General features: G+C 41.2%; 1 protein-coding gene across 6 annotated transcripts in view; it reads left to right on the forward strand.

The window, feature by feature from the left end:
• KALRN (kalirin RhoGEF kinase) overlaps positions 1-18,124 on the forward strand; it is a 737,253-nt gene that overhangs the window by 446,188 nt on the left and 272,941 nt on the right. For 4 of the 6 annotated variants that reach the window (XM_062209080.1, XM_062209015.1, XM_062209004.1 and 1 more), the window contains exons 16-19: positions 5,160-5,279; positions 9,931-10,149; positions 13,186-13,335; positions 15,611-15,725. In XM_062209080.1, coding sequence (XP_062065064.1) covers positions 5,160-5,279; positions 9,931-10,149; positions 13,186-13,335; positions 15,611-15,725 — 604 coding nt within the window. The remainder of the gene's footprint in view (positions 1-5,159; positions 5,280-9,930; positions 10,150-13,185; positions 13,336-15,610; positions 15,726-18,124) is intronic. The other 2 variants (XM_062209089.1, XM_062209109.1) reach the window with 1 other exon arrangement.

Consider the following 18,124-nt stretch of genomic DNA (forward strand, 5'->3'; position numbering starts at 1 on the left):
TAGTAATTGGAATACTTTCTTTTCATATGAGAAGTACTTTCTCATTTATGTTTTCATTTTAAGAGAACAAGTCCATGGGGAAAGTGGTGTTATGTTTACTTTACAAATGAGGAAATGGAAGTACATCAGATGAGTGCTCCCAGGGCTTCTTGGTAAGTTAACACAGAATTGAGCCCAGGCATCAAAAGGACAGGTTCCTGCAGTTTATCTCTACTGGGCCTCACTCTCAACCGGGGTTTCAGTAAGAATAGAAAGGAGCACTTTGGCAGAACACAGCCTGAGGTTGTCCCGGCCTCACCAGCAGCATATCTAAGACGACAGAGGCCTCGGCTTGACAGAGAAGGTGGCACCTGCCTGAGGTCAACAGGGCTTCACAGGTCTGCAGATTCTTCCTGTGCCTTCATATCTGGTTATTTCCATCATTTGAACGTGGCAGAAATGATCATCTCAACAAAACAGATAGCAGGAAATTCATTCCTATTTGATTTTTAAAATGAAACTTATAGTTTTGCTTCTGTTCCTAGTTTCTATTTTTTGTCCTAGTATCATTGGTAAATTCTACCATTGTGTTTTTTTAGAATAGTAAAATGGAAATGAATTTTCATTCTCCAAGTATACATTCTGTAAAGGATGTTAGATGGACTAGTATCTACATACATTCCCATTCATTCTTATATCAGTTACATGAAAGAAAAAGTTCTTCTGCAGAGTTAGGAAAATTCCTTCTCCCCACCATGGTGAAAATGATTCATAGTGGGATTGTAGTTTGAGATTGCTGAAGTCAAACTGAAGGAACCTACCAAGGCCTTTGCAGAGGACAGCAGCCCTTTGAGGCGCTAAGGGACAGCTGCTTGGTTAAGCCACCATGCCTCATTAGACAGACTTGTTTTCCTTGTCAGTGTAGGCTCTTTCTTTAGGGAATCGTCTGATCCAGTTTCAGAGAAAGCGTTTGTGTTTGATAGAAATTGGTGGAGCAGGAAATATTGATTTGGAAGCTGTTGACACTTGGAAAGGGGGAGTTAATTTAGATGTCAGTATTGATTAGTGAGCCTAAATTTAGATACCAGCTTAAGAGTTTCTCTGTTGAATATACTCTCAAAAAAGAAAAAGGACACCTTAATTGAAATGTCATTAATGGGGACAGAAAGGGAGAGAACAATAGTGTGTTATGATACAGCTCTGTTGTTAGAGCTCATCGATTAAAGATTTACATTTGATCATTTGGCCATCATAACCTGAAGATTAGTTACATCAAAAGTATATTAAACTGAAGCTTTGATGAGTGAAGAAGGCAAAGCTGTTAGACTGACAATTATTTTCAAGTATATAGAACAAATGAAATAGATTGATGCCACTGATTTTCTTTCTGAGGGTTTACAGAGGGCTTGATGTCTAAGATAGATGACCCAAACATCTCGGGAGAGGTGTGAACCCTCCCCCTTATTGCAGCCTACAGCCTAGGCTCCTTGGGCCCCCAGATGTCCCTCACAGGACTCTCCTAAACCCACAGAAGGCTCTGCTTGCTTCCAGGAAAATGACTACTCTGGTGAAGATGAGCTTACATTTATTAGATAATTCAGACAGATTTTAAAAGCTACATAATGTGCATGAAACTAAATGAATTTTCATATGTATTCCTGCAAAGCAGTGCATTTAGCAGAAAATAAGCTGGTGTGGATGTTGGGTCCCTAACCTATGAAGAAAAAAAATCACCCGTATTTGACTACTAAAGACAGTGGCTTAATTTGCTTCCTTGAACGAAATGCTGGCCAAAATTCACATATGATCAAGATAGACATTCAAAATAAAAGAAAAAATTTTAACCTGTCTTTATACTCCCAAGGAGAATACTGTGTTCAGTTTGGTGCTTTTGAGTGTATATGAAAGTTAGAAGAGAAGTGGAATAGAGCCAAGGAGGGGCAACCAAAGGAACAAGCGCATCCTTTTGTTTCGGAATGGAGATAATTAAGAGGAAACATGGTCAGTCTGTAAAACCACGAAGGAGGAGCATGTGCATTCTTACAGATCCTGGATTTTTAGAACTGCAAAACATCACAAATACGACAGGCTCACTGCTGCCATCTGAGGAACTGGTGTTTTTTCCTGAAGCTAGTTTCAGAAATAACTGTCGCTTATAAGTCAGTTTCAGTAGCAGTCCTTCAAATCATTTGCCCTAAGTGCAATGCACCTCATAGTTGTATTGTAGGTTTGACCTCGAGAACACAGCCATCTATAAGCAGTTTCCCCAGCCTGGATAGTTACGGGGTCCAGCTTGTTCACGGAGGTGGAATCATCATTTGTAGATATCCACACCCGGTTACCCAAATCCACCCCTCTCCTGACTTGGACTTATCTGAGTTTCCTTGGACTGAGGAAATGGTAGATCTGCATTCTCAGTTTCCCTCTAAGTTCAGAATTCTTGCTCTAGTCCTGCACACCAGTACTCTTCCCATCCTTCATTGCTAATTAACTAATTTTCTCTGGTATCCTATGGATGTAGAGGCACTCTTCAAGATTTTAAAGCAGTGTGGAATGTTAGAGCTGGAAATGATCTTTAAAGATCATCTCACCTATTAGGTAAATTGTGGCCTATGATGATTGATCAATGTAAAATATTTACTTTATGGTTTGAAAAATGCTATTTTATAGCAGTTATTTCTCCACTCTGTGCCTTAGGCAAGGAAAGTATTCACTATTTACAGATGAGAAACTGAGTACTGGAGAAATTAGATGATGTTTCCAAGATCACACAGCTCAAGATAGTAGAACCAATATTTTCTCATTCTAGTTACAGTATTCCTCACATATATTTGTATACTCACAGAACTAACCAGTTTTAATCACAGCATTATCCAGGCTTTGCTCCAAACTAAAAATTGCCACCAACACTACAACTACCTTCCCCATCAGAATTTATATTTTTCATATGTGACTTCAACCCTGTAATGCAGAAAGGGAAGGTACAACTATTCTTATTTTAAAGAGGAGAAAACTGAGGTTCAGAGGGGTTAAGTGATGGTTCCAGGTAAGTAACAGAGCCAAGTATTTTGACTTCAGGTTTTATGCTTTTTCTGTACAAATTCAGTTCTATGTCTAGGATAGACTGATTCATGAGGATCAATCTCACCCTTGACCAAAGCCACAGATGTAAACACATGCATTTTTATCTTCCAAAAATTACATCTCCACTTTAAATTTCTGGTCTGCCGTCATAACCAGCATTTGGGACATAAAAATGAGCAAGGGTATAGTATCATTTAATAAAAGAAGGACTGAATCCCATGATACTCGTATTTCTAAGTGGAAAGCTGGTAAATGGGTATTCCCAGCACCAGGCTATTTTCCTTTCAGCTGAAACTAGAGAAAAAAAAGTATTCTTGCGAGATCTAGAAAGCCCGGAGGGAATCAAATTGCCCTGCAAGCATTGATTTGTGATGCACGTGGAGAACATATAATTCTGACACCTTCAAATGAATCTCCTAACCAAGCAAAATGCAGTGAATCACAGCAAGGGGACGTAGTTCAAAATTTACATTGTTGGCTGCATTTTCCCAAACAGATGACGCTTTTGGGCATGGAATCTGTGACTTGCAGGGATCCAAACTCACAGGCAGCTTCTCAAAATTATTAGCCCCTCTAGCCAGCCAGCTGCAGTCCTTCAGTGACTACAAACATTTCACACATACACTCAAAGCAGTCATTTCCTGCAACTAATTGCTTTGCAGACTGGCATGTCATCCACAATCTGCCAGCCTGGCCATGAATTAACATGAGTCCAAATAGCCCAACTTCGTTGGAATTTATGCCCCTATATTATCCATGTACAATAAGGCATTGGTCATTTTATGCCCAGGGACGACAATTGAGAGATGCCTAAGAGAGCTATGGAGCTTGGGACAGGACTTGGAGTTTTCTAGTTGTTCAACATGAGGAAGTTAAGTGGAAAAAATCTGAAAGCAAATCTCAAACAGATTGTGGTGTCTTCTCCTTTGATTTGAGGTGATGGATGGTATTTACTGATCTTGAAATTTCAGAAGAATTTTTATGTTCTCACCAAGCAAATTCTCAGACTCCCTAGTAAAGAGAAATCCGGGAATGTTCTGTTGACCAGACAGCAGGTAGATTTTCAGAGCCTAACTCTTCCAGTTGCGTTATTTACACTGAGTATGTTAGCTGGATAATTGCCACATCTCCATTTCACCTAGGACTTAGTGCCAGCTGTTTCTTCTTCTATCCTAACATTTCCCAGCTGAGTTTTCTTTCCCTCACTACTCACTAAGTTCACTTAGAAAATGATTGCGGCCTAACCATAGCCTCTAAGTAATTTAAGCCAATTATAATTTACTCTCCCTTGTTCTGATGATCTAGTTTATAAATTATTGATGTTCTTTGGCCTGTTTTCTTTCCCCATCCTCCTTTCTTTGGATAGTTTATCTGTGAAAGCTCATACTTGTCTGTTGTTGGACCTCTACTCAGGTGTGACTTGGGTATTCGCCACTACTTTCAAAATATTACTACATCACCCCCATTATATGCACAGTACTGGGCTAGGCACTATGTTAGATTAAAATATGGCTAATATATTGCCCCAGACGTCAAGAAGTTTACACTTCAAAGAGGAGATGAAACAAAGTTGAGATAACAGAACAAGGCAGTCTGTGCTGAATGCTGTTAAGGTGGTACATAGGAAATAGTATGGTTGTACTAGATAAGGAAGAGGGTTTTTCTAATGGGAATGAGCAGGTATGGAAGAAGTTGTTGCTCTTTAAATTGGGCCTTTTAAAAGGAAAAGACTCCCAACAGATGGAATTTGTTTATTTTTAATAATCTGTGTCCCATAAGGAACTTCAGAAATACACATGCAGTACAACCAGATTAAGTAATGTTTAAGTGAGTAAGGACGTTGGGACAGAAGGATGATGAAGGGAGGAAATAATAAGTGGATCTGGAAGAGAAGCAGGTACATGAAATAAGTATTTTTATGGCACAGGTGCTAGATAAAACTCAGGAGATGACCATTTCCATTATTTTAGTCTTCTTGTCCTCTCTGCTATAGTGGAAAAAGTGAACTTCCTGACTCATCTACCCATCAGAGAAAGTAGCAGCTCTGGGGAGGCTATGGGAGGTCATTCACCTGTGTGCTTGTCCTAACTCCCTAGGTCCTGGGATGGATCCGCAATGGAGAGTCCATGCTCAACGCCAGCCTGGTCAATGCCAGCTCTTTGTCTGAAGCAGAGCAGCTGCAGCGAGAGCACGAGCAGTTCCAACTGGCCATTGAGGTAACACCCACATCTGGCCGCACTGCCCTCACTTCCCTTTTCTGCTGTGCGCCTCGAGCAGGGTGGCTCCCTAAGGTGTGGCTGTTCTTTCAGGTGGGGAAGCCTTGGCTCTGAACTGGTTCAGGGAGCTCTTAGTACCAGGGATTGAGGCGGGAGCAGATGAAGAGGCGCATGCTGCTGAGGAGGCCTGGTTTTAGGAGACAGGCATTCATCTTCACATGAGAATCTTTGGTGCTCATTGGTACCTTCAACTTTCAAGGCCCATGGTACACTGAGAATTTTATACATTATAGACTCTGTACCATGTGGAAATAAAAGTAAAAGGTTAGAGACAACTTTCAGTGGATCACTCAGAATTGAGGGTAAACAAGTGCAAAAGTGATTAGTAAATTAAGATCCAGCTTTTAAACCTTTGGTTTACAAGTAGCACCAAATACCATTGTCAGCGTACCTGTGAAGAAGGGCAGTAAGCATGGAGCTGTGGCCTCAGCCTGCCTTGCCAGCAAGAGAAGCATTCTGTCAGGAATGCTGACAGAAGTCATATTTAAAGAATAAACTGCAATCAGAAGAAGTTCACCAGTGGGGACTTTTTAAAAGCCTATTTTAAAATAAAGCTCCACTTATAATCTAATATAAATTTGTCTTACTTTAAATAATACCCTTAATTATCCTTTCCACTAGGACATTCTCCTTCCCAAAGAAACTTAAGCTGATTGCTTTACAATGATATGGCAGGGAAAGAGTAGAAAATGGGACAGGGGAACTATATTAAAAATAAAATAAGTTCAGTACCGTTGGGAAACAAGATAAAGAGCAGAAACTTTAAAGACACTGGTTACTCCTGTCCAGAGTAAAACTTAGCCCAGTTCTGAATAACAATTATGAAGCTGTTATCTTCTTAGTGAGATTTTTACACAAGGATGGCAAAAATAAAATTTTAATCATCTGATCCCACAAGTCCTTAAATACAATAACTCAACTGGTTGCTAGCCATTTTTAAACTAGTATTGATAAAATTCAGTCATTTAATTTTCCAGAAGCCAACAAGGATGTGTAAACATACCATTAAGATGAATGAAATGTTTCTATAAGATGCTTGATATTGTTTTAGGAACCATTACTAGTACTAGAAGTTCTGTCTGGGAGTTGAGATTTAAAAATAACCTATATATTGTGAAGACACTTTGAGCAAAACATTTTCTAGGGAGTAATTAACCAGAGGAGAGAAGTTTTATTATCATTAGCTGTCTCTGTTTTATCTATTGGCATGCCCAAATGCAAAAGTGTTAGGTCTCTTCGCTGTGAGGTCAAACCAGGTTCTGTTCAAGAATCAGACACCCAGTGGTCAGTTTCCCACGGGCATAGGCAGCAACAAAAGCTGGGTAATCAGATTAGAAGCACGACATGAAGCTGTGAGGGATGCTAAGCAGAGAAGACAGCCCTTTGCTGTACTCCTTATTCATCTTGAATAAAAAGGCTTACATGCCCTGTGTCAGGGAATTAAATTGCCAGTCCTCTAATGAATGTTGGGCAAGTAAGACTGAGTGTCATGACACAAAACTGAGATCTCAATGAACTGGTGGAAAGAGTGGGTAAATCATTCCCCCGGTATTGAAGCAGCTACATTCCACATGACTGTATATGCAGAATTAATTCATATCAGATGCTGCTGCAGCCCTTCAGAATAGAGGCTCACTCAGCATAACTGTCTCCTGGTAGTCCTGAGTGTCTGTCTGAGCACAGTGTGGTCAAGCATTCCTGCATGTGTTATTCAGAGATAGACAACTCTAGGATCTGTGTCTTTGATCTCAAGAGGGCATGGCAGAGTAGACAGGGGTCCTAGAAGTCTTAGAAATGGAGGCAGACAGGGTCTGTGGCACGGACAGCTTGATGAAGAATTTCAGCATATTCTCCTTCTCTGGTTGGCTGTGTTTCTCTCTAACTGTGTTTGTAGACCAGGTTCTACCTCAAGGGAGAAATATGCCAGGCAGGATTTAAGCCATTTGAAAGGAGATGTAAGTCATCTGGTCTGACTTACCCCATTTAGAAGTTGTTACTTTGCAATGGTTGCTGACTGGGGGCATAGTTTGGCTCCTCCATCCTAAGAAATATCATAGCTATAGGTAGGATGGTCATATAATTTATTGTCTAAACTGAGATGCTTTTAACAGTAAAGGAGGGAATAATTAATAGCTAAGAAAAAATAAACATTTTATCATGGGCAGACCAGAAGCTCTGCCAGCCCTGGGTTGAGTGGCCTCATTGGGTTAAAGGTTTTGTCTTCCTAGGGAAGATTAGAATTTTCACCTTAAAGTAACCTTTGCTTTAGGAAAACTTCCCAGGAGCCATTCAGAATGGAAAGCAGTACATGGCACCTACAAGGAGCATAGCTTTATCAAGTGAACTTGATTATTATTTTCTAGTGCCCAAGATGTCACTACTAAATCTTCAGGAAATGTGAACTTCATAAAGACAAGCTCAATTTTAAAATCCATTAGTTATTTGAAATCCTCTTATGCATTTTAAACATAAGTATTATACCAGAAAAAGTACTTAAAACTGGATAATAAATTCAATTGATTTTGTTCAATTTTCTTCTGTGTACTCCTACTAAATATGAATGTCCTTGATAATCTGTGTCTTAAATATATAAAACTCAATAGGATTAGATAATGGAGACTAGAAATAAATACAAAGTAATGATTTAAGCTTAACAAAGCAAAGATTATGTCCAATGGCTAAGAGTTTATCACTTAGGAAATTAAAGAAGAATGGGGTTCCCAGGACTTAATGATAATAACTAAATGCTGCTTTTCTATATTAAAGAGAGGCCATACAATTATCATAATCACTAATGTTGATATGGTAAATGCTTTTTCTGAGTGAGATACTATATACTGTTCTGATTGCTAGTGATAAATTGATGTGGTGTGATATAATGGAAAAAATGTAGATTTGGGGATAGGTCAAAACTGAGTCCTGTTCCTGGTCTCATCACTCTTTAGATTGTGTGTTTTGGAGCAGCTCGCTTAACCAACTAAACCCTGGTTGCTTAATCTGTAGAATGGGAATAGTATATTTATCTTGTAACAGTTTTGGGAGAACTAGAAAATATATGAATATGCACAGTGATGAGCACAAAATGTAACACGGGATGAATGACTGCTGTTCAAATTATTTTTTCAAGCTATCTTTGCCTTGAGAGTTTCACAGTCTGGGAAGACTCAGCCAAATATTAAATGACTGGCTTGGGAGTTCAGAGGAAGGTGGTCTTCAGTGAGACTCAGGCTGTTCAAAGAGGCTTCTCAAAGGAGAGTAGACTTGAGCTGAGTCTCAAAGGCAAGCTGGAACACCCACGGGAAGAGGAGGAGGCTTAATTAGAGTCAGGAAAGATAAAGGCAGCAAAGGAATGAATGTGTATGATGTGTTTTCCAAGGGGTTTTAGGAGAAAGTAGTAGGTGATGATGTCATGGAATTGGTCTGAAACCACAATGTGAAGGGTTTCCAATGACAACCTCCAAAGTTTGGATGTAGCGTCATAGCAGTAGAGGAACCACTAGAGGTTTTTGAACTAAGAAAAGGGAGGGATATTTAGAGAATAAATTGAAAATTTTCAAAAATATGTTAGAAATCGCTTAATGCAAGCACTTTCTAATCTTTCCCTGTTCACTGTCAGCTGAGCTACACTTTCCTAAAAGTACACAGACCAAATTATTACTACACCATTAGGCTGGGACAGCCCCAGAAATTGGGGTTGGAATATCAGCTCTTGCAAGTCAGTGGTATCTAACGTTCTAATTTGGGTCATCTGTATCAATACTTTGTGTAAGGGAACTTGAATCCCGTTTGATTCTCTCTGTGCTATGCAGTCCTACAGCCTGGTCTCCTGACCTCCTGCAATGAATGTGAGCTCAGAGAATGCAAAGCACATACAGCTTGGATCAGACAGCATTAAGAAAACAAGCTTTCTACAAATGCAAAGATGTATACTTATCGTCTAAAAGCAAACATAAATTTTGTGGGGATTGTGTATTGAGCTGAATTACCTAACATACCGCTCCACTCCCTTGTTGAAGGTACTACAGGATGATGTGAGAGGTTACATTTTAGTTTTTCTAACTTGCCAAATGTATTCCTTCTACCGGAACCCTTTTCAAATGCTTATTAACCTGTAAAATGATTGTATTGTTATTTTAGATTTGTATTATGTGAAGTTTTAAAATTATGCTTGAGGACTTTATCTGTAAAATGGGACTGCATCAACAACCTCCTTTGAGAATTTACTGATTAACAATTTAAGGAACAGATTTGAAAAGGAAATTTAATTTATGAACCAATCAGGGAGCCGATTTATACACAACTTTTGTTTCTCAACCAGAGAAACAAATGTCCTTAAGATATAGTGATACAAATAGAAAGAGAGGAGGGGCTCAGGAGTCAGGGTCCTGAATGATAAGAGAAAATATGTGATATTCTTGGCTTTAAAATATGCTTTAAAAACATGAATGTATTGATCATCATGACAAAAACAGATCAGTCATTTAAAGCTCTTTAACTTTTCTGCATCTTTCCACTCACGCCTCACTCCACCCCCTCCCATACCACGCCTGGGTTGTTCCCACGGACCTCTCTTTCCTCCCCTCGTACCCAGTCCCTCTTTCATGCCACTTCCTTGCAGAAGACACACCAGAGCGCCCTGCAGGTACAGCAGAAAGCTGAGGCACTGCTCCAGGCTGGCCACTACGATGCCGACGCCATCCGAGAATGTGCTGAGAAGGTGGCCCTCCACTGGCAGCAGCTCATGCTGAAGATGGAAGACCGGCTAAAACTGGTCAATGCCTCTGTGGCCTTTTACAAAACTTCTGAACAGGTGAGAGAAGAGGACATGGGACATGCTGGGTTGAGGTTAACACAGAGCTGTTTCCTGCCTCACACTGCAATTCTGCAGTACTAACTACTTCAGCAAGACGCCAGTCCGAGGTGCTAACCTTTGACTACAATAGGAGAATGGTTTATGGAAAACATCACAGTTGGTTTCCTTATTACCTATTAGAGCAGTGGATCATTTATTTCATTTCTCATAAATTTTTCAAACTCATCAAATCCATATGGGAGTGTTGGATTAGAAATCCTGCATATGCTGAATACCAGATTTGAGAAATATATCTCTTAGCTATTGACACAATAATGCTGTATAACAAGCCACCCCAAAACACAGTGATATAAAATGGTACGTATTTGGTTTTTTGTTTGTTTGTTTGTTAGCTTAAATATATGGGATTGAGTTGATCTCAGCTTATTTTGGTAGAACCAGGCTGCAGGCTGTGGACTGAGTCTAGATCTGCTCCCATGTCTCTTGTCCTCTTTAACCAGCAACTGCTTGCGGCACATTTATAATGAAAGGTGAGAGTGCAAGAATCCAGAATCTACTGTATGAGTGAATTTCAAGTCTTGGCTTACATCACATTGTCTAATATCCACTGGCCGAAACAAGTCAATGAGGCCACAGTGCCTCCTATGAAACTTGAGAGGAGAAGATGAATATTCGCTGAACAATAACACAGTCTATCACAATTAGGTATTATGCAGTGCTTGAAAAACATGCTGCTATTTCATTCATGGGCTCCCAGTCTAATACAGGAAAACACAGCTATCTGTATGTAGGGAACTATGAGCCTAACTGATACAATGGTGCAGCTATGAGAGAAAAGGCAAGAGATACATATAACAGCGTCATAAAGAAGCAGAGACATTACCATTACATCTGTACAGCAATATGTCCAAGTGCTAAGAGGACTTTTTAAATGATTTGGGTGGTGATAGAGAACTCTTTATTTTTTTCAAATCAGGGCTTAAAGCAGAGTAATTTTATTTGGTGTATAATAGCTTCCTCATTTGATTTGCTCCCTGGTAGAAATAGATCAAAGAAACATTTCCCTCTGCTTGACTTACAGAGACCATGGGGAAGTCTGTCTTGGAGCAAGTATAACATGCCCATCCGAGGGCCCTGAAACCTGCATTACAGTCTCCACATCTCTCAGTCCTTCTTCCTGTTGTTTCAGAGAAATGATGCCTTTGACAGCCACAGAAGTAGCAGCAGCAGACTAACAATAAAGTGCTTCCCCAGCTGACCTATAGATTCCACACAATCCCATTCAAATACCAACAAGAGTTTTTATAGAAATTGATACACTGGTTCTAAGCTTTATATGGAAATAAAATGCAAATGCAAGGAACTTAGAATAGACAAAGCAATTCTGAAAAGGAAGAATAAAGTTGGAAGAGCAACATTACCTGATTTAAAGACTTACTCTAAAGCCACAGTGATGAGAACAGAATGGTACCAGTGTTAAGAATAGGCACCATGGAACAGAATAGAGGTCATAGAAGGAGACTCACATGTGTACAGTCAGTGGGTTTCTGTCAAAGAAATTCAGTGAATGAAGAAAAGTATTTTCAACAAATAATGCCAGATAACTAAAATTCATATGGAAAAAATGAGGCTTAATCCCTGTCTAATATCATACACAAATTTCCATTTGAGACAGATCAAGATGGTGATAATGATTGAGCACTGGATTAAAAGTCAGAAAATATGACCCTGAGCTGACCTTGCCAAAAGTTACTTTATCGCTTTGGATTTCTGTTTCTTCACCTATTAAGTTAAAGGATTTACACTTTATAATCTTCTCATTTCTTTTTACTCTCAAGTTGATTTGTTCTAAGTCCAGTCCTAACATAGGACAGATCTCAAGTACTCCTTTATTTAAAACATTTTCATGTCCATACTCTGTTTCATTTCAAGACATGAGCCTGCCTGCACCTTTTCTTGCCTTGCATGAAGAGATGTGGTGCTGAAGGTGGAGCTTGAGAAGTCATCTGGAGTTCAGGGACAGACCTCAGGATGTGGGAAGCCTGTCTGGCTGTGTGGGTGTGCTGCCTGGGACATCTTTCAGCTTAGCTCTCACTTCAGTTCGTAACTCAATGAGCAGCCTGTCCAAGGACACCTCCTTCATGAGATGGGATGACTCCTCAGAGGAGGGCTGCTCCCCTGCTGCCATATCTAAACAAGTAATCCATCCTCCCCTAGCTCCTGATACTGGGCTGCCCTGGGTCATCTACTGCAGGACCTGACCTAACTTTCCCTCCTAACCTCATTCAAAATACTTCCGCTCTTTTCTGAGTTCATTTATAAAGTCACTTAGCATGGCCTATGAGCATTGTTAGAACTTCTTACCTATTTTTTAGTTTAACCTAAATTTGTCTTGTTAGCTTAAATATAATGTGCATTTTGTAATAGAGGGCCTGGAGATGTAATTGCCTTAAGGTAGGATTTTGAGACATTTTAGCCAGGACATTTTTCCCCAGGATAGGGGAAAGATTTATGACCCATAAACCACACAACAAGCAACTTCCTCTGTTACGGCTGCTTGTGGCTACTTAACTGGGACAGCTGCAGATGACTGGGCAAGCCAAATGGCTTCTCCACATCTCAGTTCCTGTTCTCCCTGATTTGGGACTGTCATGAGGTTATACCAGTGTAATATATGGGAAGTTACAACACTATGAAATTCAAAAAAATGCTTGTCCTTTTTTCCCCTCACTTTGCCTACCACTCCAGGTGATCTCATCAATCCTCCTAGCCTCAGCTTCAGCCATGAACTATAAGAAGATAATTTCCAAACTTGTAACTCCAGTTGTAATCTGTCTCCTGAGCCCTGGACACAGGATTCTTATTGCCTCCTGGCTTTCTGTTAGATGTCCCAAGGGCATTACACACTCCAACTCTACAAATTGAACTTTCAATAACAAGTGTCACCTGTGGAGGGTTCTGTGGGCTGAAGGTCCTCAGAGAATACTTCCTGACCAATTAATTCACTGAGTCTTCTCCTCCATGATTCATTAGGTGTGCAGTGTCCTGGAGAGTTTAGAACAAGAATACCGGAGAGATGAGGACTGGTGTGGTGGACGAGATAAACTGGGGCCAGCAGCAGAGATTGACCACGTCATCCCACTCATCAGCAAACATTTGGAACAAAAGGAGGCCTTTCTTAAGGTCAGAGGACATTGTCATGCAAGGTCTCAGACTCCAACCTTATTCTTTTGTCTCTGTCTCTCTGTCTTTCAAATAAATAAGCAGATACTTAAAAAAATTAGAATTAAACAGGGCCAGTGTTATGGAGCCACTTGGAACACCTGCATCTCATAGGAGCACTGTTAGAGTCTAGGCTGTTCCACTTTCGATCCAGCTCCCTGCTAATGCATTTGGGAATGCAGTGGAAAATGGCCCAAGTACTTGGGCCCTGCCACCCGTGTGAGAGATGGAGTTCCAGGCTCCTGGCTTCATTCTGACTCAGCTCCTGGCCTTTACAGCCAGTTGGTGGAGTGAACCAATGAATGTACGACCTCTCTCTTCCTCCCTCTCCCTCTCAACTCTACCTTTCAAGTAAAATACATCTTTAAAAAAATAGAATTAAAAGAGTAATTTTATATACCCTATTTATTCATCTAGACATTACCAATTACCAATAAACTATTCTGTGTTGAGATGGAAATGCCCCCTTGGGGGTTTTGCGAGAACCCTGGCTTCTGGGGAGGGACTGCGGAGTGGAGTCCTGACCCAAGCATGCTGTCTGGGTTGTAGGAAGTACTGTGAGCCTCCTCCCCAGCCTTTGATCCTCTCTGTCAGAGGATTCCTGTTCAAGCTTATCTGAAGGCTCCATTTGCCCTTAAATTTCTTGGTTTTTGTTCTGCTTCCTCTGAGGTTTCTGAAAGTACAAAAGAGGATTTTTATACCCTGATATGTTGCCACTAAATTTATACAATTCCATAATTAACTGCCTTTCTTTTATTAAGGATTTTCTCTACTGGACCACCTCTTTGAGTTTTAGTTTTATTGTTTTTTTAAGATGTCCTCTCCCTGCCCTCCTCCCAACTATCTGGTGTCTGCAGTGGTATTGGTTAGAACCCTTAGTAATGAGCTCTTACTAATAACATCAAATAGAAATTTTTTTTTGTACAGGGATTTAGAAAGCCTTCCCTATTGCAAAAATGAAGCTTAAAACAAAGTGACTTAAGTAGAGAACATTGATGATTTTAAATAGAGGCATCAAGATATTTCTTAACAAAATTAAAAGAAAATGTTTCTTTTGAAGAAGGGAAAAAGTAAGCCCTCTGGCCTGATGTTCTCCATATGCTCCTACAACCACAGAGAACAACTCCCCATCACTGTGGGAGTTACAGAATGCCAGGCTCTGCATGTGTGTGCATTGGTTGATCCATTTTAGATTCCTTAGCACTGGATCGCCATCAGGCTGTCATGTTCACGAGCCTCAGAGTTCAGGGACCCCAGCAGGCTTTCTGCCAGAGATCCTAAGTCCTTTGTCGCTCATTTTCATATAATAATAAAATTATGTTTTATAATTCTATGACATTAATTATATAATAATTTCAGTTATGTAATTTGCAGGAACAGAGGCAAAGTATTAAAAGGTCTTAAAATTTAAGTTTTGTCTAAAGATCATTTAATTCTGAAAGCCATATATTAAAGATTGGAGTACTATCAAAAGGGAAAGGAGGGGGACTTACTTTTTTAGAGAAATCCAGAAACTTTGTGGGCTTGAGAGACTCTAGAAATATTCTCAGTAGACCCAGACTCCGGAGCCAAGCAGTTCCTGGGCCCTGCCCCTGTGGCACCCACAGCCTTCTTCACCGCCGTTACAACGGGGGGATGTGACCTGTCCTGTCTGCAGTCCAAGCTGATGAGAATCTTACTTCTTCACGTAGATCATTATTCCCCAGTGCACGATGCTTGTGTTACATAGGTGAGGAGGGCTCGGTGGGAAGGCAAATAAGTTTGCAAAACATTGGCGATTTTCATTTAGATTTAGAAAGTATGGTTAATAAGTATGTTTGCCTAATTTCCTTGCTCAAGTCTAAATCAAACTAATGTTAAACAGGTTTATATCTCCTGGGCTTGTGGTCACAAAAGGGACATTCTGGTGACAGAAGAAAGCCAGCCCAAGAGTGACCATCAGCAATGTCAAATCAACACACAGGGAGTCAGGGCACAGCGGGTGTCTGACTTTTCTCTGAGGAGAGGGGAGAGGCCCAAGACACGAGGAAGGCTCAGACGTGTGAGCCTCTTAAACTGGAATAGGAGCGTCCATGGACCAGAAGTGACTGCCATGGCTCTTCTCATCCAGGTTCCTCTAGGACCCTCATCACTGCTAAGTCCTTGAGCCTCCTACAGAGTGAAAGGAGGCCCCCCTGGGGTCTTGGCTCCCATACACCTAGAGGGGACAAGGACCTCACACCTTTGTTTCCTTCAGGCCTGCACCCTGGCACGGCGGAATGCTGAGGTGTTTCTCAAGTACATCCACAGGAACAACGTCAGCATGCCCAGTGTCGCCAGCCACACCCGGGGACCTGAGCAGCAAGTGAAAGGTCAGTGAGACACCTGCCGGGCCACAAGCCACTTCAGCTGCATGCACTATAGGCCAGCCCCTCCCTTCTGTGCACTGCACACCGGCCTTCAGCAGGTCCAGATGTCCTCCTTCTTCTCCCTGAAGAAGAAAAGTAGAATGTGGGACAATGGGATAACAGTGATTCATGGTCAGTTCGTAAACATGCATCAAGACTTGACATGGAGAAATAAGGACAAGATTTCCCAAGCTATTTCATCTTTCTTAGAGTCTGGAGCCTCACTGCCTAATAGTTTTAAGATAATGGGAACGGATGGTCTGTATCTACATGGTTCAATTTAGTAGCACTAGTCACATGTGGCTGTTGAGCACTTGATATGTGGCTAATACAACTGAGGGACTAAATTTTTAGTTTTAATTAATTTAAATAGAAATAGTCAAATATAGCTCATGGCTAACAGGTTGAACAGCACAAGGCTAAGGTATCTTATAGCCTGGGAAGAAGACATTGACTGAGAATCATAAAGCCAAGTACTAGTCCTAGAGCTGTCACCTATTATTTAGAACTTCAGTCTTCTTATTTTAAAAAGAGGGGCTTGTCTAGACCCTTGCTACTCAGAATGTAGTCCCCAGACCAGCAGTCCTGACATCACTTGAGAGCTTGTAACAAACATAGAATCTTAGCCCACCACCCAAAATACAGTGTCAGTATCTGCATTTTGACGAGACCCCCATGCTTATCCCCAACCAGGTGGAGTAGGTGCACATAAAATTTAGATAAGTCTATTCTAGATCATCTTTAATATCTCTCTGAATTCTGTTAAGTTCATGATTATATGAAAAAAAAGCATGCAACCTTTAAAAAATTGCTTATTATCTGACCACATTAAGCTTAACTTATTATTCATGGAGTTACCATGTCCATGCACAAATTAACCTTTGAGTTAGGTGAAGAGTTTAGCAGATGTCATTGTGACAAAGCAGAAAAATACAACCTTGGAGACTGAGGCTAGGGAGGGAACCCAAGCTGACTTGGAGCAAGGGCTGGGACAGGCTTGGAGATACTGTGGACAGAGTGGAGGTCCAATGGTCTGCTTTAAGAAGGGCTTCTGCCTCCTGCTCAGAAAGCTTAAGAGTTGGGAAAATTAGAGGCCCCTGGAAAGACTTAAAGTTAGGAATCAAAGTTCCCTGCAGAGAGGAAGGTAGTTGGGTTCCTGTTCCAGATGTGCTGCTCTGTTTTTGATTGAGGGACCCTGTGGGTGGCTGTCATTATGTCACCCTCTCCTCCACATTTCAGAGCATATGCTCTGACTTCCAACACAGGTGGCAGCCTGGGTGAGGCCGCCTACGCCTGTGTTTGTTAAAGAGTAGCAGGCTCTCAGAGAGGAGATGCTTGCTTCTTGGGGACAAGGGCAGGTTGTTGTCCTTGTAGAAGCTTTCAAAGAGAAAAATGACACCTGACCCCCTTCAGGATGTTTTCTTGATTTCTGTTGATTCTTGTAGAGGGAGCTGCAATGAGCAAAGCGGGGACATAGAAACTAAAGACCACAGGTTCTCACCCCATCTTTACCCAGTGGAAGCTTCCACCTGGGCAGGGACTTACGATCCATTCTAGTCTCTTCTGTATCTGTTTCCTTTTCACCTGCTGCCTGGACCCACAACCAGTGCCACATAGATTTTTGTTATAGGATCAACTATTACTACATTACAAAAAAAAAAAAATTCAGAAGCATACAACTGTAACCATGTGTTGTTTGAGAGGCTGCGTGGCTGGGGGTTAGCTATCATGGCTGGGCTCAGCAATGCACTGTGCTTCAGCTCCAAGTCTGCCTGGCTTGGCTGCCTCACTACAGGTAAGGGTCTCGTCTATTCCATGTGTATTCATTCTGAGTCCCGGATTAAAGGGGAAGTGAATACCCAGAGGTTCTTATAAGGGTCGTGGCAGGGGTGCAGGAGGCAAGGTCAAGTCCACAGCACATTTTTCAAGCCCCTGCTTGTGTCATATCTGTTAGCAACCAATTTGTCAAAGCAAGTCATGTGGATGAGCCAGAGGTCAGTGAGAGAGTAAGGAAGTATACTTTGCCTTTTAAGGAAAGAAGTAAAAAGTTACAAGATAAAAAATAGATTAGGGGGCCAGTATTGAGAGGTAGTTGGTGAAGCTATTGCCTGTGTTGCTGACATCCTATATGGGCACTGGTTTGTGTCTCAGCTGCTCCATTTCTTTTTTTTCAATGATTTATTTATTTGAAAGGCAGAGCTACAGAGAGGCAGAGGCCAAGGCCAAGGCTGAGGCCAAGGCAGGGAGGGAGGGAGGGAGGTCCTCCATCCATTGGTCCACTCCCCAGATGGCCACAATTACCGGAGCTGTACTGATCCGAAGCTAGGAGCCAGGAGCTTTCTCCAGGTCTCCCACGTGTGTGC

This window comes from Lepus europaeus, chromosome 2, assembly GCF_033115175.1.
Source record: "Lepus europaeus isolate LE1 chromosome 2, mLepTim1.pri, whole genome shotgun sequence".
Classification (NCBI taxonomy): domain Eukaryota; kingdom Metazoa; phylum Chordata; class Mammalia; order Lagomorpha; family Leporidae; genus Lepus; species Lepus europaeus.